At 40.2% G+C, this 27,942-nt stretch overlaps 1 protein-coding gene across 1 annotated transcript in view; it reads left to right on the top strand.

The window, feature by feature from the left end:
- Positions 1-27,942, top strand: part of SETD5 (SET domain containing 5) — a 93,013-nt gene that overhangs the window by 47,007 nt on the left and 18,064 nt on the right. The window contains exons 3-16 of the mRNA XM_063426740.1: positions 7,276-7,459; positions 9,747-9,852; positions 10,485-10,702; positions 11,442-11,500; positions 16,256-16,443; positions 17,572-17,610; positions 18,494-18,736; positions 19,615-19,763; positions 22,017-22,134; positions 24,985-25,094; positions 25,349-25,598; positions 26,020-26,271; positions 26,958-27,278; positions 27,526-27,768. Coding sequence (XP_063282810.1) covers positions 7,389-7,459; positions 9,747-9,852; positions 10,485-10,702; positions 11,442-11,500; positions 16,256-16,443; positions 17,572-17,610; positions 18,494-18,736; positions 19,615-19,763; positions 22,017-22,134; positions 24,985-25,094; positions 25,349-25,598; positions 26,020-26,271; positions 26,958-27,278; positions 27,526-27,768 — 2,367 coding nt within the window. The 5' untranslated portion in view covers positions 7,276-7,388. The remainder of the gene's footprint in view (positions 1-7,275; positions 7,460-9,746; positions 9,853-10,484; positions 10,703-11,441; positions 11,501-16,255; positions 16,444-17,571; positions 17,611-18,493; positions 18,737-19,614; positions 19,764-22,016; positions 22,135-24,984; positions 25,095-25,348; positions 25,599-26,019; positions 26,272-26,957; positions 27,279-27,525; positions 27,769-27,942) is intronic.

The raw sequence follows: 27,942 nt of genomic DNA, 5'->3' as shown, positions 1-27,942 counted from the left end.
CACCTCATGCCTCCATAAATATAGCAAAATCTTACTGTATTCAAGCCAGAAGCTGTGACTATGCATGCTGTTTGCCTCAAAAAACAAGCAGTCTGCTGACCTAATCAGAAGTGGTAGCCTGATCCAATCACAGTGCTTCCCCACAGGATTGGCTGAGACTGACAGAGGCAGAGCCAGCATGATTCAAACACAGCCCTGACCAATCAGCATCTCCTCATAGAGATGAATTGAATCAATGAATCTCTATGAGGAAAGTTCAGTGTCTGCATGCAGAGGGAGGAGACACTGAATGTTTGGATGCATTTTTGGCAGCCATGACCCAGGAAGGATCTCTAACAGCCATCTGAGGAGTGGCCAGTGAAGTTATCACTAGGCTGTAATGTAAACACTGCAGTTTCTCTGAAAATACAGTGTTTACAGCAAAAAGCCTGAAGGTAATGATTCTACTCACCAGAACAAATTCAATAAGATGTAGTTGTTATGATGACTATAGTGTCCCTTTAAGAACTACAGATGCGGCTGTCCAATTTCCTCCCAGAACTCTTAGCACAGTCCTTGCACTGGTTCTTGATTGGTGACAAAAGTTAAAGGATATCTCTGCCTATCAAATCACTTGTGTTCATGTACATTTTAGGCCAATCATAGAACCATTTAAATACATAAAGGGAATCAACACAGTAAAGGAGGAGACTATATTTAAAAGAAGAAAAACTACCACAACAAGAAGACATAGCCTTAAATTAGAGGGGCAAAGCTTTAAAAATATCAGGAAGTATTACTTTACTGAGAGGATAGTGGATGCATGGAATTGCCTTCCAGCTGAAGTGGTAGAGGTTAACACAGTGAGGAAGTTCAAGCATGCGTGGAATAGGCATAAGACTATCCTAGACTTAAGATAAGGCCAGGGACTAATTAAAAGTATTTCGAAATATTGGGCAGACTAGATGGGCCGAATGGTTCTTATCTGCCGTCACATTCTATGTTTCTATCCTACATTTGATATATCTGTTTTGTTAAACTGTTATTGCTGCTTAATTAAATGCCATATTTTCTGGAGTTTCTAAAACGTGGATTTTGTATAATGTTTTAAATTTATATTCTACTTGGAAATGCCATCTGTTTTATTTGGGGTTTTATTGCTAAAAGCTGCCTTGTACTGTCCCAGAAAATATTAGAACAGTGAATAAATGATGGTTTTTGGTCAGATCAATGTAGTGACAACGTTTGTGTGCTGATGAGATCAAAAATTTAACAGCAACAGTACCTAAAGGAAAACTCTCACATTTATGTATTTTTGTATGCATAATTTTATCTTCAACATACCATTTAAGATTAAATTAATCTTTTAGTGGGGGGCGGAGCCAGCAGCGCAACGGAGCAGTCGCATCTCCTGGAGCTCCGTCCTACTACCGACCTAAAATAACCATTTGTGGGTTAACCTGAACCCAAAAGTCCCGGCAAAGAACGCTGCAGTATACCAGCAGAAAATGGGCCGGAAAACAAAAAAGGCAAAGGCCGACAAAGGTCCCCAGAACAGACATAGGAGACATGTTGCGGAACACGCAGCAGGCCGCATGGTCTAAAATGGCGCTCATGGACGACTTCTCCTCTTACTCCTCTGAGGATTTCGCCACGGACCTCATGGAGGGAGCCTCCTTCCAGCACACACCTACCCGCAGCACTGAACCCACGAAAACAAGTGACCCGGTCACGGCAGAGCAATTAAAAAAAAATGCTTGCGGAGCTAAGGAAGGATCTAGGGGCAGACATGGCCTACTACAAGGAGGCAATGGAGAGAGCAACGGCCAAAATCACCCACTTAGAGGCTTGCATGAACACCCATGACTCCAGACTCACCAAGATTGAACAACGGGTGACAGACCTGGAGACACAGCAAGGCGCCACCACAGATCGACTGGATGCCTTAGAGGACCCGAGGAGACGGTACAATGTAAAAATCCGAGGGATACCGGAAACTGTCGACCTCACTGAACTACCCCACTGTGCTCGACGTCTCCTCGGAATCCTGCTACCTGCGAAACAGGTCAAAGCCATAAAACTGGACGGGCTCTTCCGACTGCCGAAACCAGTTAGAGCCCCGGCATCCGCGACGGCGGACCTTATAGTAAGGTTCCAGACGCTAGCAGACAAGACCTCCCTCCTGGCTGCATTAAAAGGGAAAACCCCTTTGATGTTCGAAGGCACCGAACTGAAAATATTTCCAGACCTCACTAAGAACACCCTTACCTGGCGAAAGTCAATGCAACCACTCCTGCAGAACCTCCGCGATAAGGGGATTTCATACCGCTGGGGAACACCACGTGCGGTATCCTTCACCCACGAAGGGACCACCCATAAGGCTAAAGACCACAAGGAGCTGGAGTCCATCTTGTCAGCAACAGGTATATTGCGAATGCCACCGATAAACAAACCAGGACTGTCCCTGATAAACCCTGCTAACATTCGAGAGTTCACCCCTAGAATGCACCAAGGAACACCGCCTACCAATGGCACCACTTGAAGTACCAGCAGTCAACCAGCTCCAGGGGACAACCTGCTCCACAACTCGAGATGGACTTTAAATTGCAAAGTTTGAGACTATAATTTACTCTTTTACCGTTTATATTGCTTTTAATTTTATATTTCCGCTGCAAGCCGCATTGAGTGCACCAATCTCGTACCTTACTCTCCTAGCTGACACTAACTTCCTCCTAGCAAGGCACCGCAAACACCTAGCAGACATTTACACACACACACACACACACCTCGGTTCTCACACCAGCCAACAAGGTGTATCACAGACCTACGGCTAGAAGCATCGTACCCTGAGATCACAGCTAGACTGATACCACTTCCACATGCCCTACCTCTGAGGAATAACCCCCCCCCCTCCCCGCCAGCCATCAGACGTACCCTCCACCCCGTACTTCTATGTCGGTAACCGGCAAAGGGAGATCCCCTATGTGGCTTAACACACATGAGGAACACATCACGAGCACTACCACAAGGGGTTAAAGAGTCGAACACCACATCTGCACATCCTAACATAAAAACATAAAATGTGTACTGTCCACAGATGCCAACTCTGTTCTTGAATGTTGTTCATTAAGCAGACATATGCTGTTGTGGCATTGCCTGTAACGTTGTTTTACCATGCACAAATAAATAAATAATTAAAAAAATAATAATTAATCTTTTAGTGAAACGTAGAGATATTATTTGTGCCTAATTGTGGTTATATTGAACTTTGGGCCAGTTATTGGTTTATTTTTTTTTTTTTTTTTTTTTTTAAATTCTTTATTTGTTGCAAGGCAAGGCACCAAAAAGCATAACAGTAGTGAAATACAATACAAATGTACATCAATATAAGGGCATGTCGTAATGATATGGTACTTAAATAAGCAAGTGGTCGAAGGAACGGTCAACTGCAGGAAAGTCCATCAAACATCTTGTTACAATAGTGAGTGCCTTTAAATCCATGGTGTCTTGCCGAGATTTTTTTTTTTTTTTTTTTCATATATATTCTTCGTTGTACATTTGACAAAGTTCACATGGACATGAATGTTGCACAAAAGGTATTGTGTGGGCTTATGCAAAAGCCAAGGTATAACCATTTCAAAAAGAAAAAAAACATTGTAATACTGAGAGGCATATATTAGTAGAGTAGTTATCTGGTGTTGCAGCGTTATGTTTTCGCTAGGGGCTCTGTCCAGACAATTTTTTAAACATTTTGAGCGAACAAAAAACAACAGTAAGTATGAACAAGCTTATATATACAGTTAGATTTCCTTGTTGCGGTACCAGGAACAGTAAATAAAACGTAAAGGATGTTGGGGGGTGAAGCCCATTTCGAGAGTGGGGTGTACTTCGGGGGCTCCCAACTTTGGAGTCTCCTGTGGGGTCGTCGGGGGGGGGGGGGGGGGGGAGGGATAGGCGTCCCTGACCTGTAGGTTGTGTAGTTTGTTAGTGTTGACTCAAAATGTGGGTCTACATTCAAGAACAACCAGGTCGTATGATTGTACAAAAGTAGGGGAGCGAGTTGACTAGTCTTACTGTCTAATGTTTAATTTTTTAATAACTATAGGTATATCCCCTAAATGGCGGTGGTAGGTTCCATGAGCCACAGGTCCCATATTTTATCACAGTGAGTTACGGTGTCATGAATGAGTGCTGATAGATTGTCCATGGATCTGGCTTCGTTCATTTTTTTTTTTATGTCGGTGAGTGATGGGGTTGTGGGTGCACCCCAGTGGGAGGCTATGGCTCTCCTAGTGGCTAAGGCTAGTTTGGCCAGTAGTTTGTTATGAGCTCGTGGTGTGCCCTCTAGTGGTTTGGATAGTAGCCACAGCCACGGGTCCCTTGGGATGGTGTCGTGTAGGACTCTTGAGGCCAGGGCCACTATGTCAGTCCAGATTTGTGCGATGTATGGGCATTCCCACCACATGTGATAGTACGTTCCTTGTTGGCCGCACCCCTTCCAGCATCTATCTGATGTGGAGAGTCCCATTTGTTTGTGTTTTAGTGGTGTGTGGTACCAGCGCATCATGGTTTTGTATGCCTGTTCTTTATGTGTTACACATATTGTTACTGTCGCTGTGGCTTCCCATATAGCGTTCCAGTCTGTAGGATCTGTGGGTGGTCCCAGATCCCTTTCCCATGCTATGACGTACCCTGGTGGTCGGGTCCTTGTCGTTTTGAGCAGTTGTGTGTATGTTGTGGAGATCTGGCTTTTATTTTTTTTATTTTTAATATCTAAATAATTAAAGATTCTTAGTGGTGTTTGTTTATTCAGCTACTCATTGAGTATCACATTTTCAGAATTTAGGTGACATAGGCCAGCCGGGGACTGTATGTTGGAGTATTTCCCTATTATGTCTTCTCTGTATCTGCACTATTTTGCTCTTATTTTCCTATTGAATTCCATTGTCAGTTGACTAGTTAATGATTGCTGTGTTTGTCTTACTTGGAGGTGGGAGTATTTGTTATGAAAACTGAATTTTAGTAGTGTTTCAAAAAAGAATTGTAGTTTAAAGTATGGCCTTATTCCCCCTCCCCACTCACACCCCATCCTACCTCTGAATCCTGTCTCTAAAACGAGGAAATTAGTTAAATTGCTAAATTTTGTTATAGAATGACATGCCCTTATTAGAATGCCCGTTCATTATTAAATCAAAACGCACTTTTATGTTGACCTTCCTGAATTGTGAAATTATCATGTGCTCTGGTGATAAACATTATATGTAACTCTGCTGAACCTTTACTACAACAGAATTGTTGAATATATATGTTAAATGGGAGTACTAGATATACTGTACTGTCTTGCTATCATAGGGGTTGTTTGTTAAAAGGGCTATGTCACATAAATAAGGGCTGCTTTGTCTTAGTATTTTTCAAAAGTGGTCAAGTTTTGTCATTTCCTCCAGCTGTCACCAGTGATGGCTGTAGGGGAAAAGACTCTGTCTATAGAGGATCAAGCGGAATCCTCCATAGACTTCAGTTATGTAGTCTCCCACATACGTGAGCTCCTGGCAGATGAAGCACCATGAGCAGAAGAGGACCGACATGAAGACCATGCCAGTGGTTACAAGGGACATTTTCAGGTAAATAAATTTCACCTTCCTGTGCACCCCACGACCAATTGGCACCCAGCGGAGTAGTCAACGTCAGGGGTCTTTGCAAATGATGCAAAGACCACAGCCAGTGACAGAGCGGTTTTAAACTGCAGCCAGTGTACAGCTCAGTGTGATTTTCATTTGTAGAGTCCAGGTAGACACAGGCAGTAAGAAAACTGACTTCTGTGTCCACAAATATTTAAACATAACCTGAAAGAAGGTTACTGGTGCTCAGAAGTGTACCCAAATAAAGCTTTTCTATTATTAGTAGGCCTGCGAATGGAACAATCCTTATATCTAGTGACACGACCTCTAGCTGGGTAACAATAGGCAGTGCACTTTCAAATGCAAGTTTGCTAAGAGAAACTCAATCTGATGTTCAGAAAAGGCACATGTAGTTATTTTGTGAATGTTTGCACTACCATTTGGCTCCAGTTCACGTACCTGTTATAATCTGCTGGCTAATTTGGCTTTTCACAAACAGCTGTATGACAAAAGAATTGCATTAAATCATCTGATCACTACAGGCCAAAGGAGTTGCTCCCTAACACTATCCCTATTCTGTCCTTACCCTGCATTAACTCAAAAATACCTCAAACATTCTGAGCACGAGTGTCTTTTTAAGAAACAAGCTGTGAGCTGTCAGAATTTGGTGAATGTGTGGTTGCAGTATGTTTTGAGGTTGGATTCTACATACATCTTGATTTACCATGGAAAAGGCTAGCAAACGTGTCCAGGAAGAGCAATAATGCCCAGGTTCCTGTGGGCAAGGTAGTTTGCAGATTTATGATGGCAACCAAACCAGCTTCCTCCCAGTTCTGAGCAGCTACTCCCTCTTTTAGGAATTCTTGATGTAAGCTTGAACTCTGCTCCTCGAGTTACAAATTGTTATATTGTTCTGCTGCAGGTAAAAGCTGTATAAATAAAACCCTGAGTCGTGTAAGACATACTTATTCTTGCATTGTTCTACAAGAGCTCATGGGGTACTTACACAATCCAAATAATGTTTTAAAACATTTCTGCCTTACTTTTTTTCCTCTTTTTTTTTTTTTTTTTTAAATCCATCCAGTTGATCACTGTATTGTTTGTACTTTATTGTATAGTTTCATGTTAGTCTTCAACTTCACAATGAAGTATTTGTTTTCTATAAAGCCAATAGAGCTGAAACCCACTAGCTTTTGAGTCTAGCTCTGTTTTAGAATTCTACACTAAGGAAGAAAGGTACAAAGAGTAGTTTGCGAGAATATGTTCTGTCTGCAGCAATCACCATAGAAAATACAAACCAGTACTTCACATTGAGCATTTTGCATTAGAATTGCTTCTTCTACATTAGTCTTAGTGCAAGTGATATTTGGACATCAAAATCTTAAAATGCCTGGCTGTAAAGGAAACCTATATATGCTAACTGGTAGCTTTTAATAAGCAGCTAAAATTAGTAAAATGGATGGGAGCTACTTTCCAAGCCATCATTTGTACGTAAATAAAGCATGCATAATTTTACATGATTCACAAAAGCAAGTCAAATTCTGTTGGGGTGTTATTTATTTTCTTTAAATTCTTCAAAAAAAGTTTTGTGTTTTTCTGTAGTTAAGCTGAAAACTACAAAAACAGGAGTCAACCTTATTTAATTTCTTTTTCTGTGTTTATTTTTTGTGTCCTGCAGGTTTCCTCATGTCCGTGAAGTGTCTCTCGTCGCTCTGCGGCTCCCCGCCCTCGGTGTGGTCAGTCGCTGCAATTCCGACCCCGTGATTCTCTCCGACCGCAGTGCCGGACGTCATGAGCATTGTAATCCCTCTGGGAGTCACCACACCAGATACATCCTACTCAGACATGGCCGCCGGATCAGAGTGAGTGTGCCATAGAACCAAAATAGGGGCTAAATGTCATCCAGATGTTTCTAGTTTTACCTCTGTATTCTATCAATCTTCAAGATTATATAGCCTGTATAAAAGCCAATATGATAATTTACCTGTCATTTTTATTTTATACAAACGGTGTTTCTCTAGAAGTTATTCCAACTGGTTGAAGTGACTCCTATTAAAGGGACACTATGGGCACATTGAAGTGGTCTGGATGCAGTGTCCCAAGCCCCTTAACCCTGCAAAGGTAATTATTGCAGTTTTTAAGAAACTGCAATAATTAGTTTCTTTGGTTAACTCCACCTCTAGCGGTTGTCTACCAGGCATCCAGTAGAGGGACTTCTGGTACGTTAGGCGATTTTTGACTGCCTGATACTGGACGTCCTCGCGATATGCATGGCGTTGTCCATAGTCACCCAAAACCCCATAGGAAAGCATTGTATAATATTTTTTCTTATGGGGTATGGGGAAATCCTAATGCGAGCACAGCCATTGTCATGCATTCGCATTAGGTCTCCCGCGCTTGGAGACAACGGGGGAGGGGGGGAGGGGGGAAGGGGGGGAAGGGGGGGAGCGAAGGGGTACCAGAGCCTGCGCCGAGGGACAGAAGGGAAACTTTTCCTGGCACTATAGTTTCCCTTTAACTTCAAGATTGAGTTGTTACTTAACCTAGTTTAGGAGTTTGCCTGAAATTCGACAATGTTCACTCCAGGCAGAGCTCCTCTCGAGAGTTTTTTGTTATATCAAAACAACTGTATATTGTGTATTTCTATAAACATCCCAACAACTCCCCCTCTTCTATACTCAAAAAATCTGTACAATAAAAAGCAAAAATTAAGAATTAGCATTTCTAAGCTCTTATCTTCTATGTTAAAGATGAAAAATCTAAAGCAAAAAGTAATCGGAACACAGAAAAATAATTACTCTTGCAAATTGGACTTTCCCACTCCAATCTGTTGTGAATGCTGCTGCCAAACTTATCTACTTCACTAACAGCACACATACTGTTGCCACACACTGCTAATCTTTTTCAAACCCCCCGCCCCCCCCCCCTCTTTTTTTTTTCTTCTAAAATGGAATCTAAGTTTGCTCAACACTCCACCAGCTTATTTTAAAATGCTGCTCCCTTGGCTGATTGTGTTGGTTTACCTGTAGATGCACTATACCTTCAGTGCCCCATGCTCAATTCTCTTCTTTACGAACTTTCATTGTTCTTTCTTTCCTGGATGTCATACTTGTTACAACTGAGTTGAATAATCACATGCCAAGTATGTCCCAGGGTGTAGAACTAGAGACAATCTCAACATTTCTTGAGTGCTTGAAGCTATTCCAGTGGCTCTGAAATAACGTGAATCTGTTGTCATTCAGAAAATGTTGGTTGGCTACTCCCAACCTTTTTTTGGACCATGACACGCTTCAGGGAAAATAAGTATACAAATATTTTTTATTTCTTTTAACTGTAAACAGCAGGTTAGAAATGTTGCATTTATTTGATGCAAACTCCTAGCCAAACTTAATAGTTTCAGTGTTCCTTTAATTTAAAGAAAGACCTCTTGCTACAGTGATTATTGTGCCTGGAGCGTGTCATGGTCCAAAAAAAGGCGCAGCAGCATAAGATATGAGACCATCAGTGACATGACCCAGGTAGTATCTGCCCCATCCAGAATGAGAGGATGATTATAGCTCTGTAGAGCAAAGCTGGTCCCCATAACTAGTGTTTAGTGGTTATGGTGCTTGAATTGTTGCTTTTTTTTGTCAGATAACTATTAAAAATAAAACAACAAAGCACAAAACATTTTACGAATTGCGTTCAACCTATTAATTTGTGTTGTGCCTCCATTATTCTAAACTTTAAGCTCTACTAATCAATTACAGATTCACCTTATGCCTTAACCTTCTCTTGGTCAAGATAATACTTATTCTCTTTTAGGACCTTTGCTGGAAAAATGGATAAAAAAAAAAACCAACAAATAAATATATAAATAAAAAAATAAGCCTTTTTAGTATGATCACGTACATCACCAGAAGTGCATTTCACAAATCTAATCTCCACAGTATAAAGGGCTGTGTCAATTCAGCCTAACTCAGAGATTGCCACCTAGTGGTTACCAGATATTATTATATATTAATTTGGGAACTTGTCATTCCCATAATTTTTACAATTCTGACACAACGTAGTATGGTGCTTACCAGATATTTGACCAAAACAAATTGGTATGTTAACATTACATTTTTTTTGTCTTTAATGATTTTATTATCCTCCTTTTTTCTTTAGTCCTGAATCAGTGGAAGCCAGCCCAGCTGTCAGTGGGAAGACAGTCTATGCAGCCCACAACTACCATGGCACACAGAGCCACAGTTACAGGGGTCTGCCATATGCAGTAAGTATGATGCATTACACAAATGCTCTTTGATCTGGCATGCATTGGTGTATACAATGATATCTCCTATTCAAAATTTCCAATCTTTCATTTGGCTGACAGAACACTAGAGCTCTGGATCGTTTCAGTATTTTTAATTGTTTATTTTGTGATATATTTAACTACTTCTGTGCTAGATGTTTGTACAAAACACCTCTGTCCCTAAACCACAGGCTTCTTCTCTAGAACTGCCTGATAAATGTAGAAGCATTTGCTTGAGCTGAAGAGACAGACGGAGTGTGTCAGCTGACCCTCTATCCTATCAATGGCTGCCTAAAATGATTAATGCTTCAAATTCATACGTACATTTAATGCATTGCTTGCAACAGGCAGCCAGTGATGGGTTGAGAGTAACATCTGATAGCTCCAGAGGAGAAGCATGATCAGCACGGGGGTCACCACCTCAGTGGAAAACTGTTCAAAAATAGTTTACCACTTAAAGGCGAGAAGGTTCTGGGCACCATAATCCCTGCATTGATATGGTTTAATGCAACTGGTGTATTATTTTTCTTTTTGTTTTTGAATGTGGAAGGGTTATTTTATTATTTGCTTAGTGCGTTTTTAGATGTCAACCTTGTTGCTACCATTTACAGGATCATAACTATGGCGCCCCTCCACCACCCACACCCCCTGCATCACCACCTGTCCAGGCTATTATACCAAGAGCATCAGCACCTAATGGCATTCACTCGCCGGACGAGGAAGAAAACTCTGGGGATAGCGAGAGCTCTTCAGAGGTAGAGCAGATTCCCAGTTGGTGCCAGTGTAGTCTTTCCCAGGACGGGATATTCATCAAGTGTGAGAAGTGCAGGTGAGTCAGGAATCTATAGATGTAGAGATGTTTGATCAGCTACTTGCATTCATATACTTTTTATCTCATCTGGGCCAATTGGTGTTAAACAGTTCCTGAATTTATATATAGTTTATTGATTTTTAAATTGTAACTATATATATATATATATATATATATATATATATATATATATATATATATATATATATATATATATATATATATATATATATATATATATATATTTATATTTAAGAAGATGATGGATAGCTATCCTAATATTGCATCTGTCCTACATTGTAAATATTACCAGATCCCAAGGTTATGTTTTTTTTATTTTATTTATTTATTTATTTTCAATATTGGGATGTTTGTACTGTACAGTTTATAGTAGGTCACTTGAATTGTTGATGTTTAATTCCCCAGTCCTCCTTTAGCATCTCAAGTTGTCAGAGGGCTATAGCACTTGAGGGGATTAATCAAGGTAAAACAGGTGCTATTTTGGGTACAATGTGCCATATGGTGTCAGACATTCTATTTGTTTCCATAGAGAAATTTCATTGTTTTACATAGCACTTTGGCCCAGAATATTACCTGTTTTTGTGTTGATTAATCTCCCTGATAGTTTCTAGAAGACTAGCTTGAGAATCAGTGAATTCAGGTCAAATGCATTTTATTTTGTCCAATGCAAAGAGTACACATGTACAGCAGTAAAGCATTCCATAATTACACGATTATTTTCTTTTGCATGTCATAGGGGTGTGAACAGAGGAAAAGTGATCCAGCTTAATCGAAGGAAGCAAGACAATGTGTCAGGTATGCAAACTAAACTGTTGGCGTGTAATGTATTTAGTGTTCTCTAGTTGGAATGGAATTAATATTGCAAATGTGTTCAAAGGAGTACTATAGGGTCAGCAACACAAACATGTATTCATGACTCTATAGTGTTAAAACCACGATCTAGCCACCCTGGTCCCCTCTTGCCTCCCTAAAATAGTAAAATCTTACTTGTATTCAAGTCTGCAGCTGCAGGCTTTGTCCATGTTTGCTGTAGACCTGCCCACTGCCTGCTGACATCATCAGAAGTGGTAGCCTGATCCAATCACAATGCTTCCCCATAGGATTGGCTGAGACTGACAGAGGCAGATCAGGGGCAGAGCCAGCACAAAACACAGCCCTGACCAATCGGCATCTCCTCATAGAGATGAATTGAATCTGTGCATCTCTATGAGGAAAGTTCAGTGTCTGCATACAGAGGGAGGAGATACTGAATGTTTGGATGCATTTTAGGCAGCCATGACCCAGGAAGGATCTCTAACAGCCATCTGAGGAGTGGCCAGTGAAGTTATCACTAGGCTGTAATGTAAACACTGCATTTTCTCTGAAAAGACAGTGTTTACAGCAAAAAGCCTGAAGGTAATGATTCTACTCACCAGAACAAATTCAATAAGATGTAGTTGTTCTGGTGACTATAGTGTCCCTTTAAATCCTTAAATTAGTGCATTAAAAGAACACTAGAGCATTAAAAATACAAATCTGTTTTCCTAACCCTATAGTGTTCTCTTTATTTAGATGCAGCCCCCACTGCTCCCCAAATCTTAATAACAACTGGAATAAAGGATCGTATTTGCAAATCCCTGCAACTGATCGATCTGCCTCCCACAATGTCACGTCTGTGTTTTCAAAAGTCCAATCCATTGCTCCTCAAAAAAGCACTATGCCAATGAAATTGAAGATAGCTGTGAGATCCTAAATTTGAGTCGGTTTTCACAGCGGAAGCGCCTCTAGTGACTGTCAAGACGACAGCCATTAGAGGTGTGTTTAACCCTCTAATGTAAACCTTGCCTTATTTACTAAACGGCAGTGTTTTACATTAACTCCTTAAGGACACATGACATGTGTGACATGTCATGATTCCCTTTTATTCCAGAAGCTTGGTCCTTAAGGGCTTAAAGAGCTCAAATATAAGTGGTTTGTGTGTTTTAGGTGTCCAGTAAAGACATTGTAGACCGGTTTGATTTAATTCACTGTACTTTGCTGATTATGATGTTTTTCTTTAAAAAAGGAAGAAAAAAAACCCCAAAAGGGATGTCTTTATATAAAGACCGCCCAGAGGGTAAATACCCAGTCCAATCTCAACAGTAGTGTAGTTGCCAAAAAATAAAAAGCCTTTATTGAAATCTATTAAAGACCTGGGTTATCAGTGATGGACAGAATAGTATAGGGAGAAATATGTATGGTAGGAACAGGGCTAATCAAGAGCCTAATAGCCAAAAGGAACCCTCACAAAAAAACAGAGAGGGTATAGAAGGCAATATGTACCCCCATACATAACTCTGGTAACAAAGCAGTAGGAGAGAACAGGGAAAGGGAGAAACACACACTCCCAACCAAACAGTAGTGCTATGCTAATACCCTATCTCCTATAAAACACCTTCGTGGGTGTTCTAATCATAAATGAAAAAGGTGCTCAGAGCAAAGTGCTCAAAGAGTATTAAAAACACAGAAGAACCCAGGGTTCTTCTGTGTTTTTTTTTTTTTTTATTACATTTTTTATTTTTGCAGTGCGATGAGTTGGTACAAACAGTCTTGAGGTGCCCCGACAGCATTCCTCAGGCATTTCCCTCGCTAAACATGCGGGGTTTTGATTTACAGGCACAATTTTATAATAATATAATATAAGTAGGCAGAAGTAGTTAAAGCATTACAGCAGCGACTTAAAGTGTAGTAATAACACGAGTTGTACAAGCTTATATTGCTGGTAAGTTACACAGGCTATTGCAGTGAAGCATGGTTACAGTAGTAATTTAGGTTAAGCTTAGAGGCGACCCATCATAGGGAGCTAGATGCTTACGACCGAGCTTATAGAAGAAACTCATGTCTTAATGTTTAAACCCTGCAGGTAAGTAGCCTCGGTGTGTGAATACTAAGCTTATATAGGTGGGTAAGCTTCCCAGGCAAGCCCAGAGATGTATCGGTTTTCTGGTATACAGGCTCAAACATGCTCAATCTTAAATTCAGACACAAAAATAGAAGGAAAAAAAAAAAAAAAAGAAGAAGAATCGTTACTGAAGAGGCTGACTAGGCAGTAAATCTGAGTGACATTCTGACTCTTGCGACTCACTATGCGCTTAACGGATATTATATAATCAATCTTAAAGTCTATACATGCAAATGCGATACAATTAACAGTGTGATTCTGCAGTGATAAAATTAAACCTCTAGCGTTCTAAGCTTGACTGATGGAAGGCTAATATAAACAAGCGTAAATAAGATATTCAATGGTTGGCATAAAGCATTCATCAGCACATGAGTTCAAACTGGTATGCAGCGGTCACAGACACCGGCACTTGCATCTGGACCCGTGGGTTAGCGTATGCGGGTCAGAGGAGAGATTGTGGGGAATCACCATTCATCCTATTCCTTCTGTGGGAATGCGGCTGAGGTTCTCTGGCTGGTCCTGAGGAGATGCTGCCGCTCTGGCGGGGTCCCTCCTACCCCAGGCTGGTGTGTAGGCCTGCGTCTTCTGGCCTGAGACTCGGTAGCATACCTTGCCCGAGTGTCTCCCCCTCGTGGGGTTGGCGGAAGGTCTGTAGGTTGATTGCCGCTTGTGTTTCCGCCCATTTTTCTGACGCCTGCGGGTCGAGGCCCGTTTGGCCTTCAGCCCGTGTGGGCTGGGGTAGGTGAGTATCAGCTTTTGGTCCGGTGCTGTGTCCGAGGGAGTTCCCCTCTCGCCCGGCTGCCCATAGCTCCTCTTTCTTGGGGTCAAGGGATCTTGTCGTTTTGCCTTGGCACGCTGTGCGCGGTGCTGGAGCTTCACCCAGAAATCGTGGAATAGTGCATCCAGACGCTGCATGAGGTCTGTGCCGCAGTCGGAGCTCTGCTCAGGTGCTGTAAGCTGAGTTTGCTGCAGCCGTGAATACTCCGCCGCCATTTTCGATGGGCCTCGTGTCGCCGGCCCTGATGCCCCCACGCTGTGTATAGGCTCAGTCTGGGCTCGCGGCGAGGACCGGGATATCCCCCACCGGTCCCGGGGGGGGGGGGGGGGGGGGGTAGGATGATTGAGCGTCGAGGTGGTCGTGGTACAGGTAGGAGGAAAGGTAAGCGGCCGTCTCCCCTCTGCCAGCCATTCCGTAGGCTTCGGTCACCGCAACTTGGGGTCTCGGGTGGGTAGGTCGTCGATTAGGGTGTCCAGAGGTGCACCCCGAGAATCCCCGTTCAATTGTGCCCCTTTAGAGTGGATCCGTGCCAGGTTTACGGGGTTTTCCCCTCAAAATCAGGCAGATATTGCAGGAGCTGGGTTTTGGCACGTCCAACCTGCTTGGCAGCTAGGCTCCGCCCCCGTTCTTCTGTGTTTTTAATACTCTTTGAGCACTTTGCTCTGAGCACCTTTTTCATTTATGTTTTTCTAGCATGTGTGTGTAACCTGGGGCTTCAGATGTTATGACAGCATTTAGATTAGAACACCCACGAAGGTGTTTTATAGGAGATAGGGTATTAGCATAGCATTACTGTTTGGTTGGGAGTGTGTGTTTCTCCCTTTCCCTGTTCTCTCCTACTGCTTTGTTACCGGAGTTATGTATGGGGGTACATATTGCCTTCTATCCCCTCTCTGTTTTTTGTGAGGGTTCCTTTTGGCTATTAGGCTCTTGATTAGCCCTGTTCCTACCATACATATTTCTCCCTATACTATTCTGTCCATCACTGATAACCCAGGTTTTTAATAGATTTCCATAAAGGCTTTTTTATTTTTTGGCAACTACACTACCGTTGAGATTGGACTGGGTATTTACCCTCTGGGCGGTCTTTATATAAGACATCCCTTTTTGGGTTTTTTTCTTCCTTTTTTCTACAATTTCCAGGGTTACCCCCTTTTAACCAGTCCAGGTGACCTCTATACTCTGGAGGCTCGGCAGTGGGATACGGGAGTGTCTTTTCCTCCCCTCCCCCCCCGCTTTCCAGCCTTTTGAGTTTCCTTTTTCTTGATGTTTTTCTTTACCTTCTGGTGATCAGTTATTAAATTGATCTCAGGGTTTTGCCACAAAGATTCACATTTTATACATTGTGTTATGTGTGAAACTATTTTCAAAAATGGCTGTTTTTCCAAGCAATCAAGATTTAGTATATTCTACGTGTGTCATTTAAAAAAAAAAAAACAAACACATTATTGCATTTGTCACATTTTTTTGGGACGGTAAAATGTAAAATGTTAACTGTCAAATTCTAGTTGTTCTGTGACAGGAATCAAACTATTTAACTACCTTTGCTTTAATTGCTTAAATGTCAGGAGCTGTATGGCCATCTCATTTGTTTGGGAACTGGCTTATGAAAGTCATACTTCAGCAGCCAGAAAGCTATAGACAGGCATTATATTTAAACTTAGTAATGTGAGGAGGACCGTTGATGTCCACATAGGTACATTTGACAGTCTTAATTTTGTATATTTTTGTGCACTTGCTTCAGACCGGTTGTTCTCCTGTTCATTCATGCAACAAGACTAACATTTTGTTCTGGATTTGAGTGATTGTTAGATTGAGGTTCATAGAACTCTTATCTCTGTTATCCGTGCAGGGGGCGAAAGCAGCGCCACTGAGAGCTGGGACGAGGAGCTGTCTCCATCTACTGTGCTCTACACCGCCACGCAACACACGCCAACCAGCATTACTCTCACTGTCAACAGGGTCCAGAGAAGCAAACCAAAAAAGAGGAAAAAGAATACAGAGAAAGCACGTAATGCTCCAAAAGCCAAGAAAATTAAGGTAGAGTGATGTTTCTGTCCTGATCAATTAAAAGACAAACCTTTGGCCAACCATTGCAGTAATTTGTTAGCTTTGCATGTCGTGGTAGAAGCAAACTATCAAGCACACATACTAAAGTAATCATCTGACCATAAATCATAGGATGTCTATTCTTTGATACATCTGTATGTTGCTGAAATATAATTCCTTAAGTTGATTTTACTTATATAAGAGTTATTGATATACCGTTAATAAAGTGCTTACAGGTATTGGTCTTCCTATAGATTCTATATAAGTCTTGGCTAGCCAAACATAAAGGATACCGCACTCTCACAGTGAAACAAGGTGCATCAAAGATTAGGTTGGCAAAACCCAATTTAGTAGAAAGTAGGTCCAGGTTTCTTCAAAGAGGCAGATTTATTGAAAACTGAATTTGCAAACTGTTGGTTAGCAAGGCATGAGTCAAGGTTACTACTACAACATGCAAAAAAAGAGGCAATCAGATTATTACCGGACCTTTGAGTGGCCCTGCTTAAGGTATATAGATTATAGCTTAGAGACTGTAAAACAAATATAACGAGAAACAGACCAAGGTCAAGGATTTAATAGAGTAGGTTATTAGAGTACACTGAGCCAGGGTCTAGGATTCTAGAGATAAGAGTAGTCAAATACACAGTCCAGACAAAACCAGAAAACACTCCAAACACTAGAACATCCTTCCGGTTAACTGAGATCACGAGAGGTCAAGGAAATTAGGACAAAGAAGGGCTAGGTAGGGATAAGTTGTGACCTAGCTTAATGACTCCCGTCAAATTGAGACACAGGCTTAGCCTACTTATGAGCAGACTTCCATGTGGGCATAAATATAGCGGAATGGCAGCATTCCACACCTGCATTGATGGCAGAGAAGCGTCCACTGTCAGCGTGCTTCCTGCTGAGCGCCTGCATTTGTAGTCAGCTGAATGCAAGAGAGTGGCACAGCAGCATTCAGTGTCAGCAAAATGTAGAGGAGTGGCACAGCGATATAGGGAAAGCATGTTCTCAAGCAGTTCAAGTTATTGATAAAATGAGAAGCAACGGGATACTTGAGGGTTGGGAGCTTGAAAGTACTCCCTGGTTTCATTGCTTTTTTTCCCATTGTTCGTACAGGCTTTTCGTGAAGGCTCTCGCAAGTCCTTACGGATGAAGGTGAGAACTTTTTAGAGGAGTTTTCCATCTTTAAAGTTTTTCATTATGGCAATATTTTGGCATTTAGGGAACTGCTCATTTTAAAGTGCTGGACATGCATGCTTATGTAGAAATGCCTCTATATCCTTTCACTGCAGTAAACATGCTAAATTCGGTGTAATCAGAGAACAGTCAAGTGATCTAAATCAGCAATAGCTTGCATATAAATGTTGCAGATAAGAACAAATTATTGTAAAAAATAAAATAAGGTTCGGGCACAAAATCTAATATATAAATGTGCAAAATGTATATTACAGTAATATGTTCAGCAACCATTTAAATATAGTGACAAAACAAAAACCTTAAAAATGATGAATAAATCTAAATTTAAAACATCTTTAATAAAGTGAAATTATGGTTTTAAGCAACCTTCAAAAACCTAGAAATTTATAGAGCAGTTCAGTTGCACCAACATTAATAAAAAAAAAAAAAAAACCTTAACAAAGACATACAAAGGTTTATCACTAACAAAGACACTGCTAATCACTACCTATGTGAGTGATGCTCCTTTGTGGGTTTTGATTTGTTTTGTACTATATATTTCTATTCCTGAAAACCAGAATTTTACTAGATGATTTAATTATTATTTTTTTTATTTTTTTTGTGCACTTCCTTTTTTTTTTTTTTACAATACATTTTGTTCCCAGATCTCTCTATTTAAAAAAAAAAAACAGAACAAGATAAAATTAGCAACGAATGGAATTAAAATCCTTAGTTTTCTGTGTCTTATGGTCTTTTTTTTCTTTGTTTGCTACGTGCCTGTGTGTTGTCTTCACTTCGTTGCATGTGAGAAACTGCTGTTAGTGTATTTTTCTTATTTTTATTTTTATCTTCGTAATTACAGAACTCTACTTCAGATGCACAGACATTGGATGAAAACACCACAGAGGGCTGGGAGAATCGGATCAGACTATGGACTGACCAATACGAGGAGGCCTTTACCAATCAGTACAGTGCAGACGTGCAAAGCCTTCTGGAACGGCATGTGCGCTCCTGCAAGGAGCTGATTGGTAAAGCTGCTGGTCTGGAAATCATTAAGAAGTCTGAGCTGAACTGTAACAATACAGTGGTTGGCTCCCAGATGCAGGTAAGAATTGGATTTACTGTGTATTCATATGTACATGTTTACCGTTTATTCCAATATTTTGTGTTACAAGAGAAAAACCAGAATATATAGTATTGGACTAATAAGTTATTTTTACCTGGATGTTCATGGTACAATTTATTTGTAACCCATTGACATCTAATATACCAGATGTTGCTGGGACCTTGGAAATAAGGTTCTGTTGAGTGCAGCCCTTGTCAAATGTATTAAAATTGCTTTAAAATTGGGGAAGAAATGATCCACAGGTAGACCTCTCAGAGATCTATTCCTATAGGTCAGTCATTGCTCTGTCTGTTTGTTGGAATGCCCCTCCCTTTGTCACTATAGCATTGCTGCCCTAAAATACCCTCTAGCAAAAACCATTAAAAAAAAAAAAGCACCCTCACCTACTTATATTGGCTCAATAGACACCTGAATGGATTACATGATTAGAGACTCTAAATAGATGTTATGGCATTTTAATCTGGTGTTTAAAGAAGCCGAGAGCATGTGCTGCTAACAGAAAGATCAGGTATTTTCTCAGTTGAGATGATACGAGCCCAGCATTCCACTGTGCAGGGGAGAGGAATTGCAGCATTGAAAATGCCAGATGATGCAGAATGACCCACCATGCCCATAGTGAGTCCAGGTTAGTTTGATGCAAATCTTTACTATAATAATTTTTTTATTTTTTTTTCTGATGAGCAAAATAAATTGCTGACCAGATAATCATGATATAGTTTATTTGATGATGCAAACAAAGCTGCAGATAACACGGCACAAAAAAATTAACCCTTGGATCACATTTATTTATTTATTTATTTTTTAAATCTCTTCTCAAAGTTGTTTTTTTGGCATAATCTGGTCTACCATTTTTGTAGTTTCAGCTGGGAAGAGTTGCTCGTGTGCAGAAACATCGCAAAATCCTGCGGGCAGCAAGGGACTTGGCACCCAACACCCTAGTAATAGAGTACCGCGGCAAGGTTATGTTACGGCAACAGTTCGAGGTGAATGGGCATTTCTTCAAAAAGTAAGTTCGTATCAGGTGAAAATTAGAGGGACTTTTAAAGGGACTGATGAATATTTAGCTTATGAACAGGCATTGACAAATGGTATTTTTTTTTTTATTTAATTTTAATGGTTCCCTTTTTAGATTTGTAGAAATGAATCTACATTTTGGTGAAATGGTTCTGGAACACTGATTAAAAAGTTAGCAGTCTTATTGTCTGTTTTTAAAATTATTTTTTATATATCTTGTTCTATTCTACACATCACCAATAGAAGAACGTCTGATGGCCCTTAATAGAATGTATTTATTTATTTAGTAGATCATTGTTTTTATCAAATGTCTTTAAAAAGGACGGGTTGTTGAGATACTGTTTTTGTTGAAAATGCATGTTTACTATTAGGATTCAGGAGTGCATATTAACGCTATGAATAGTTTGAATAAACTCCGTGTCAGTGTAGAGTCAATTTGTTTTACATTAAATGTATGTAAAATCAAATGTGTATGTCTGGGTGGTGGAGATGCCAGGTTTATATTTCTGCCAGTATGGGAAAAAGGGGACATCTGATTTTAAAGGATATAACTTCACTGTTGGTGGTGTTTCTAAGGTAGCTCAAAAGAATCCCTGAGTATTTTTGTATTGACTTATGTTTCTCGTGTCTTTTGAGCCTAATATATATTTAACCCCTTAAGGACACATGACATGTCATGATTCCCTTTTATTCCAGAAGTTTGGTCCTTAAGGGGTTAAAGGACCACTCCATACTTCCAAACCCCCACCAAAAAACAGTTTAGTAGATATACCCTCAATGAATACATACATGCATATTTTCATGTATGTGTTCATTGGGAATATAATTTAAAATAGCTTACAATAGCTGCAGTTCTTATGACTGCAGCCTTTGTAAGCCCCTCTCCCTTTCCCCCTGGAAGAGACTTTCAGTCTCTTCACAAGGAAATAATCAATAAGAAGCCTCTGACTTGGTCCCAACGTGCACGTGCACATCGGCTCGTGCATAATGTTGAGTGCACGTATATCAGACCATGCATGCGTGGCTGTTCAAGCACACGTGCGCTCCCGGTCGCATGTGCAGGGATGAAGCTGTTGAGCTGGTCTGAGGTCTGGGAAGCAGGCACACTCAAATAGTGTGCCTGCCACTTTCGTTAGCTCAGGGGAGCTAACGGAAGTAGGGAAGGAATACTCCCTGGCTGTTTGACAGCCGAGGGAGTTCCTTGGTGAATTTATAAAAGTGATGATTTCTCACAGATTCATGGTTCTTTAATCTATCAATCTCTGCTTTCAATTATATGTACCATATCTTAACACTTAAAGGACATAAGGTTGTGTCAGTATGTCATAACTATAATGGATTTTAATGCGTTTTGGTTGTACTGACACGTACTACAGTTTTAGTGTTAGACACTTGCTTACACCATAGAGTCCAAGGTTTAAATCAAACTTTTTGTTGAGCTCTGCATCGCTGGAAATCAGCAGTCCTTTTAACCCTATAAATGCATTCATTGCATTACAGCTGAGATCCCTCAGGCTGCTTCAGGGAGAGCCTCCAGGGTCTCCCTGCCTGTCCGCTGTCTTTGGTGATCGGCGCTGTGCTTTGCCTGCTGCTTGGCACCAATCACAGTTTAATCCACTTAGAATCCAGATCCAGTCATATTTACATTGAGTGTTATTATGAAAACAGTCACTAGATGCAACTAGGAAACCCTTTTTCTAAAATCAGAATTGATATTAGCAGAAATTTCCCTTAAGGTTGGGGTTAGTGATGGAGTTATAGTTGGATTTAGGGGTAAAAGTTGGGTATGGCTAGAGTTAGTGTTACGATAGATTTATGCAAAGGCTTATTGCTAGGGTAAGAGTGCACGGTTAAGTATAAGATTTGTGTAGGTATACGGATAGCATTACTGTAAGCATAGTGCTAGATGGGGTGTTTGTAAAGTGTTAACGTTAACTGCCAAAAATGTATTTAGATCCCGGACATATAAGGCATTGACAAATCAGGACTGATAGATTAACCTGTTTTGAGTTATTTTTCTGTCCATCCCATTTTTAAAATTGTATTCACACTTTTGTGTTGGGTATTAAAGTTAATTAAAAATATGTGATATGGGAGACACCCTTAAATTATGGTGGAACAAACGTTTGTTTATGCCATCAGTTTAATAGTTAAAATGCACAATCAAATGTAATAAATTCTCTTTAGATGTTAGTTCTACAGTTCGGCAAGGAGAAATTCATTTTGTGAACTTGTGTTCCCTCAGACCATACCCCTTCGTGCTGTTCTACTCCAAATTCAACGGTTTAGAAATGTGTGTGGATGCACGAACATTTGGCAATGATGCTCGTTTTATAAGGCGTTCATGTACACCTAATGCAGAGGTAATCTCAGAAATATTTCACATTTCTTTCCACTACCAACACCACAATATTTGCTCTCTTGCTTTTTTAGTGAATGTTCTTGATTTTAGTCAACTTAGTGGTGCACTTGAAGACATTTCCATTCCTGTATAATGCCATTTTTATTTTAAATCATTGTATTTCTTTTAAAACTTTGCTGTGACCCAAGCTCCTTTTAATTCCTTGTACCTTTGGTCATTGATAACAAAGTATATCCGTTTGAGTTTGTATTGCAATTTCACATGTACAGACACTGCCGTTAAATGACTGATAAATCTGGAGATCTGCTGATGTATCAGAAGGATCTGCAAGGGGAAATTTGTCTTGTATGTTTGATAGTTTAGTTTATGGGTACGTGTACACGTTTAGACGTCAATGATCTTATTTATCTGCCGTAATTATTTATGGTTTGCTTATTTTTTTGAAGCAAAGGTTTTTTTTTCAATAGTTTCCAAAATATAAAATGCTCTTGACTTCTCAAATTCCATTTTTTTGTATTCATTTACATTATTTCTTGTTACACTTTTGGTATGTAAGCAAAAATGGTTACATGCATGGTTTAGTACATTTATTCGTACTAAATATAAGGGAACTTTAGTGTGCATTTAGAAATAACTGCCTTTTTAATCTTTGTCACTTTTGAAATGTCTGTAATCTATTGTACATGTAAATGAGATATATATATATATATATATATATATATATATATATATATATATATAGGGATACACATTTGTACATTGAAAACATGAGCAGATTGATGAAATGATGATTGTCATAATGGATGCAACTAGAAGACACATAGTCAACCCTTCCTCAAGTTTCATTCCACAATGCATTGCTGGCGGCTGCACCTTTAAGAACTGGGGGATAGTTTTCTTTAAAACATAAGACAAAGTAGGGACTACGCTTGACCAGCTTTGACCCACTTCTCGCGGTCAAAGGAATTTTCCCACAATTCTCACCTGATCTCGCGATGCCTCCATTCACTATTCCCCAGCGTCCTGTCATATAGATAAGACAGAATTTTGTAGTTTCGCCGGCATCCTAACAGAATGGCATTCGGTAGTTTCTGTTCGTATCAGAATTTCATTAGAATTAATGAAATTGCGATCCTATTCGTGCCACGGTTGCATCTTGCAGACGCTTAGTAAATAACAATGTGTCGCTGTCCCACCCACCCGTGGTGCACGAGTCGGGAGCACTAAACTAAATGGGTGACCCTCACCCATGAGCTGCGGGTCAGGACCCTTAGATAAAACAAGAGGGGAGGGGGGAGACCTATTGTCCCATTAGCGGAAGGGGAGCCTAGTCCTGGTCCCAACCAATTAGCAGTGGGGGGGGCCCTAGTGACAATGACGGACGATATAGGTCCTCCCCCTGGCCCCCACCCATGAGCAGCGGGTGGGGTACCTAAATGACAATGGGGGGAGGACCTATTGTCTTTCCCCCGACCCCCAGCCACAAGTGGGGGGGTGGGCTCTAAATGTAAACCCCCACAAAAAAAATAAATGTATGCCTACCCCCCTCACCCTAAAAATAGTGATGTAAATAAAAATAAATACTTTTTTTCTAAAATCTTCATTATTCAGCCCCAAAAAAGGCCAAATTCCATAAAGTCCGTCGAATTTATAAAATTTAAAAAAAAATACCTGAGCGCCCCCAAACATATTCTGACACAAAAAAAAATAATCCATGTTTACCCAGCAAGGGCACCGCACAGACTGAGCTCCGTGGGCAGGGAAATGCTTATAAAGCCTTCCCACACCCTGCAATTTGACTCTGAGGGCTCCAATAAGAGCGCTCTGATAGGTAAATAGTGAGCTTTACCTGATTGGCTTACTATTTACCTATCAGAGCACTCTTATTGGTTGGCTTGGAATAGTGCACCGAGTAATTTTACACAGTGTGGGAAAGTTCTTTGGAATTGGTAGACTCAGTTGAGAGTTGCTTCCTTCAAAGAGGCTAATACCAGCAATGCTGAGCGTGGGCAAGTATGAAATGAACTTCACGTGACAGCTGTCATAATTGGAAGAAATAAAATCCCTGGAGAAAACGTTTTGTCGTCTAGTCGCCTTGACTTACCTCTAAAGCTAATAATTTTATTATTCTACCTTTCCATATTTTTATGGCCATATCTCTTCAATACGCTTGTCTTTTCAGTTCAGGGATGCTCAGGCAATTACTCACTAAAAAGTGAATTAAGAAATTACGTTAACATTTTTTACTCCTATAGTTTGTAATTCCAATGTTATCTCCACACCATACATTTACATAAATAGATATCATTGCATATGTCCATGAACTACAATTTCCTTGAAACTCGCTTAGTCTGATACCTGTCTGAGCTTCATAATGAATGTGGTCTTCAGAATCTGCTCTGCCAACACTAATGCTAAACGTATCATCACCTGAGATATTGGCCTTTCACTGCCATGAATCAGTGTATCATGAGTAATGGCAAGACATTGCATACGTGTAATTCTGTCGTTACTGGAGGTACAGGGAAAAAGATAAACCATCTTTTCTAAGTTATGTTAACATTTACACATGTTCCTGTAATAAAAAAGTAAATTAAAAAAATAACCCAAAATTCTTGTGATACCAATATTCTTTGCACTGGAATTCCTGAATAATTATTAAAAATATGTAAAAAAAAAATAATTTGAAAGCAGCCAGTAGGACATATCGTGTTCTCACTTATAATTGATGTGAAAACACTGGTATTTACAATTTTATACGCAAGCCATTCCTTCTGTTCTGATTTTTATAATGATTTCTGTGTTTACATGCAGTTCCTGAGGTAATCCTGCTACCTAATTGTTTTTGTAGGTTCGACACGTGATTGCAGATGGAATGGTTCATCTGTGTATTTATGCTGTAGCCGCTATTGCAAAAGATGCCGAAGTTACCACTGCCTTTGATTTTGATTACAGTAACTGGTAAGTATGATCAGTGGTGCAAGACCTCTTTTTTTAAACCTATTTTATAGTGGACAAATGTTTAGTCGAACTAAAATAATTTGCCTGTAACTATTGGAGAATTATATTTATTAATGTTTGTGTGTATGATATATGTATGTGTTTTTTGTGTGTATAGAATGTGTATATATAGATTTGGTTTAACAAAAAAACATGTTATTCACTGGCTGTGCACTTTTTAAAAAAAAAATTGTTTCTTATTTAACCATATCCAGTAACTATAAGGTGGACTGTGCATGCCACAAAGGGAATCGAAACTGTCCTGTCCAGAAGAGGAATCCTAATGCTTCAGATTTGCCACCCCCGGTAACTCCTGTGCTGTCTATCGGAGCAGAAACCAGGCGCAGGAAAGCAAGAAGGAGGGAGCTGGAGCTGCAAGGCTATGCTGTAGAGGAGAGCAACAACAATCATGTGGAGGAAGTACCCGAAGTGCCTCCTGCTGAGGCAGCTTCCAGTGATCAAGAGGTAAAACCAGCTTATACTGTGGAAGCTCTGTTTCCATCTAGATCAGAGATGTGGAAACCCACCCTTTCTGTCTCTCGATATACACATATAATTTTACATTGTCGTTTCATATATTTTAATGGTAGCTGCAAAGGAAAAAAAAAAAAAATCTCGGAAATTGTAAATCAAAAAGACGATCGATGGCCTACCATGAAGTTCCTTTTTAATATAAAATGTTTTCACATGACTGCATGTATGGATGTTTGTGTGTGTGCATGTAAATTTCCTATGTTCCTTTATTCAGCCAATCATCACATAGAGCAACACATTGCTTTTACTGTTCAAGACTAGCAGATAGGGGAAGAGTTAGTTAATGCAGTCTATTTTGTTGAGTTGTAATTTTCAGTTTTTTTTATTTTTTTTTTAAACTTATTACTTTCAGTCGAAGGACGAAAAGAAAGTGGATGTCCAAATAAATGCTTTTGAGAACCTGGACAAGAGAAGAAAGCGCAAAGACCAACTTTCAGAGCCAACTGTTGCTGAACCTGAGCCTCCTTCCATTGCTGAAGATATGAAGCCATTGGAGGAACCCACACCACAGGACGAACCCATAGAACCTGAAAGTCCTGCAGTAGCAGAGCCTACTGTGAATACCAGCCTTGGAATGAATACTAGGCGATCTTCACAGGCAGGGGTGAGGAGCTGCATGGTGCCATAGAAAGCGGTTATTCAGGGTTATTAAAGTCAAACTTAGGCTAATAAGACAGACATGTTCTGCTTTAGATACATTTTGTCTTCCTCTAAAGCTTGTCCCTGACCTTTCTGTTCTGTGAAGTCCTTTTAACGTGTACCATCTCTGCCTGTTGAGACACCAATTAAAATATATACAACCATTTTTTGTGCAGTGTCTGCGAGGAACCATTACCACTTTTCTTGGATGACAATGCTAAACATCTCCAAATGGGTATGAAGTGTGTTCTCACAGTCCAAGGACATTGCATTTTTGTAACTGTCAGCAGCTTACCACCTCCCCATTTTCTCCTACAGTTTGTTGCTTGACAGCTCATCTTTTAATACCAGATATTTTTGTGGCTGGCAAGTGAAGTAATGGGTTTTTACCTGTAAGCTAGATATTAGGTAGCATCACGTAATCTTGATCTCTATAGTCCATTTCTCAGCTAAAACTGAAGGTGCAAGTTAGTTGAACTATTTGAAGGAAAGAGAAAAAAAAAAAAGCGGAGGTTGATAAATTAAAGACTTTTAAAATGCAATGACCTCCCACCCCCTTATTTTCGTTTATGCAGTATAGGAACATTAGGATGGGAGAGGAAATGGGGCTGTGCTATTTGTATCTAGTCTTACATTATTTTTAAATTGCAGGAAGTCATTGCAGAGAAACCTGCTTCCAAGCCAATTCCACCCAAGTCCTCCAAGCACCGTCCCAAGAGCCGAATGTCCCGTTACCGGAGCAACTCGGCACAGAGACTGCGGAGGCAAAGGCAAGCAGTGTCACAGCAGGTTGAAGTGGTGCCAGTGGTGTCTGAGGAAGGGGCAGCAAATTCAGCCACAGCTCCAACAGAATCTGGGACCATTGAGGGCGCTGGAACAACTGTAACCCAACTGGTGTCGGAGTCTCCTACTGTTACTCAGAATGTGACCCAACCAACACGGGCCAGCCTTAAATACCACAAGAACAGAAAAGTATGTCCACTCTGTATTAATCTTTTTCTAGATTTTTTTTTTTTTTTTTTTTAAATCACCATATGGTGTTTGTGCATTAAAAAGAACAAGAGGAGCTGTACTGTTTTTTTTTGTTTGTTTGTTTGTTTTTAAATCTGGAAAAAAACCCATTTTATTGTCCTCATGTGCAATGCTTTTTTTTTTTTTTTTTTTGCTTGTGTCTGAATGTTTGTATTATTCATTAATAAAGGATTGTGTCTTCTATCAGTATGTGGTTACAGAATGGTTAAACGACAAGGTTGAGAAGCCAGAGTGCCCTATTGAACATCCCTTGCGGATTACTACAGATCCCACAGTTTTGGCGACCACGCTTAACATGCTACCAGGACTTTCGCATTCCACCTTTATCAGTACCACTCCCAAACACTACATCCGTTTTGTATCTCCGTTTATGCCTGACCGGCGAAGGCGGCCTCCGAAAGTGGATGGGACTTATGGATCATGTAAAAAAGTTAGTGCTCATGTTAAAATGTATTACTTTTGCCCAGTTTTGCAACATTTAACTTGTTTACTTTGGAATATCTTGCAAGCTTCCTGTTGCATGTTTAATGTTCTCGATCCCTATTCCTTATATATAAATACACATGTGGTGGCGTACTTGTTCTCTTACCTCAATTTTTTTTTT

The sequence above is a fragment of the Pelobates fuscus genome, chromosome 7, assembly GCF_036172605.1.
Source record: "Pelobates fuscus isolate aPelFus1 chromosome 7, aPelFus1.pri, whole genome shotgun sequence".
Taxonomy (NCBI): domain Eukaryota; kingdom Metazoa; phylum Chordata; class Amphibia; order Anura; family Pelobatidae; genus Pelobates; species Pelobates fuscus.
The sequence above is the reverse complement of the archived record's forward strand: the minus strand, read 5'-3'. Positions and strand labels throughout refer to the sequence as shown.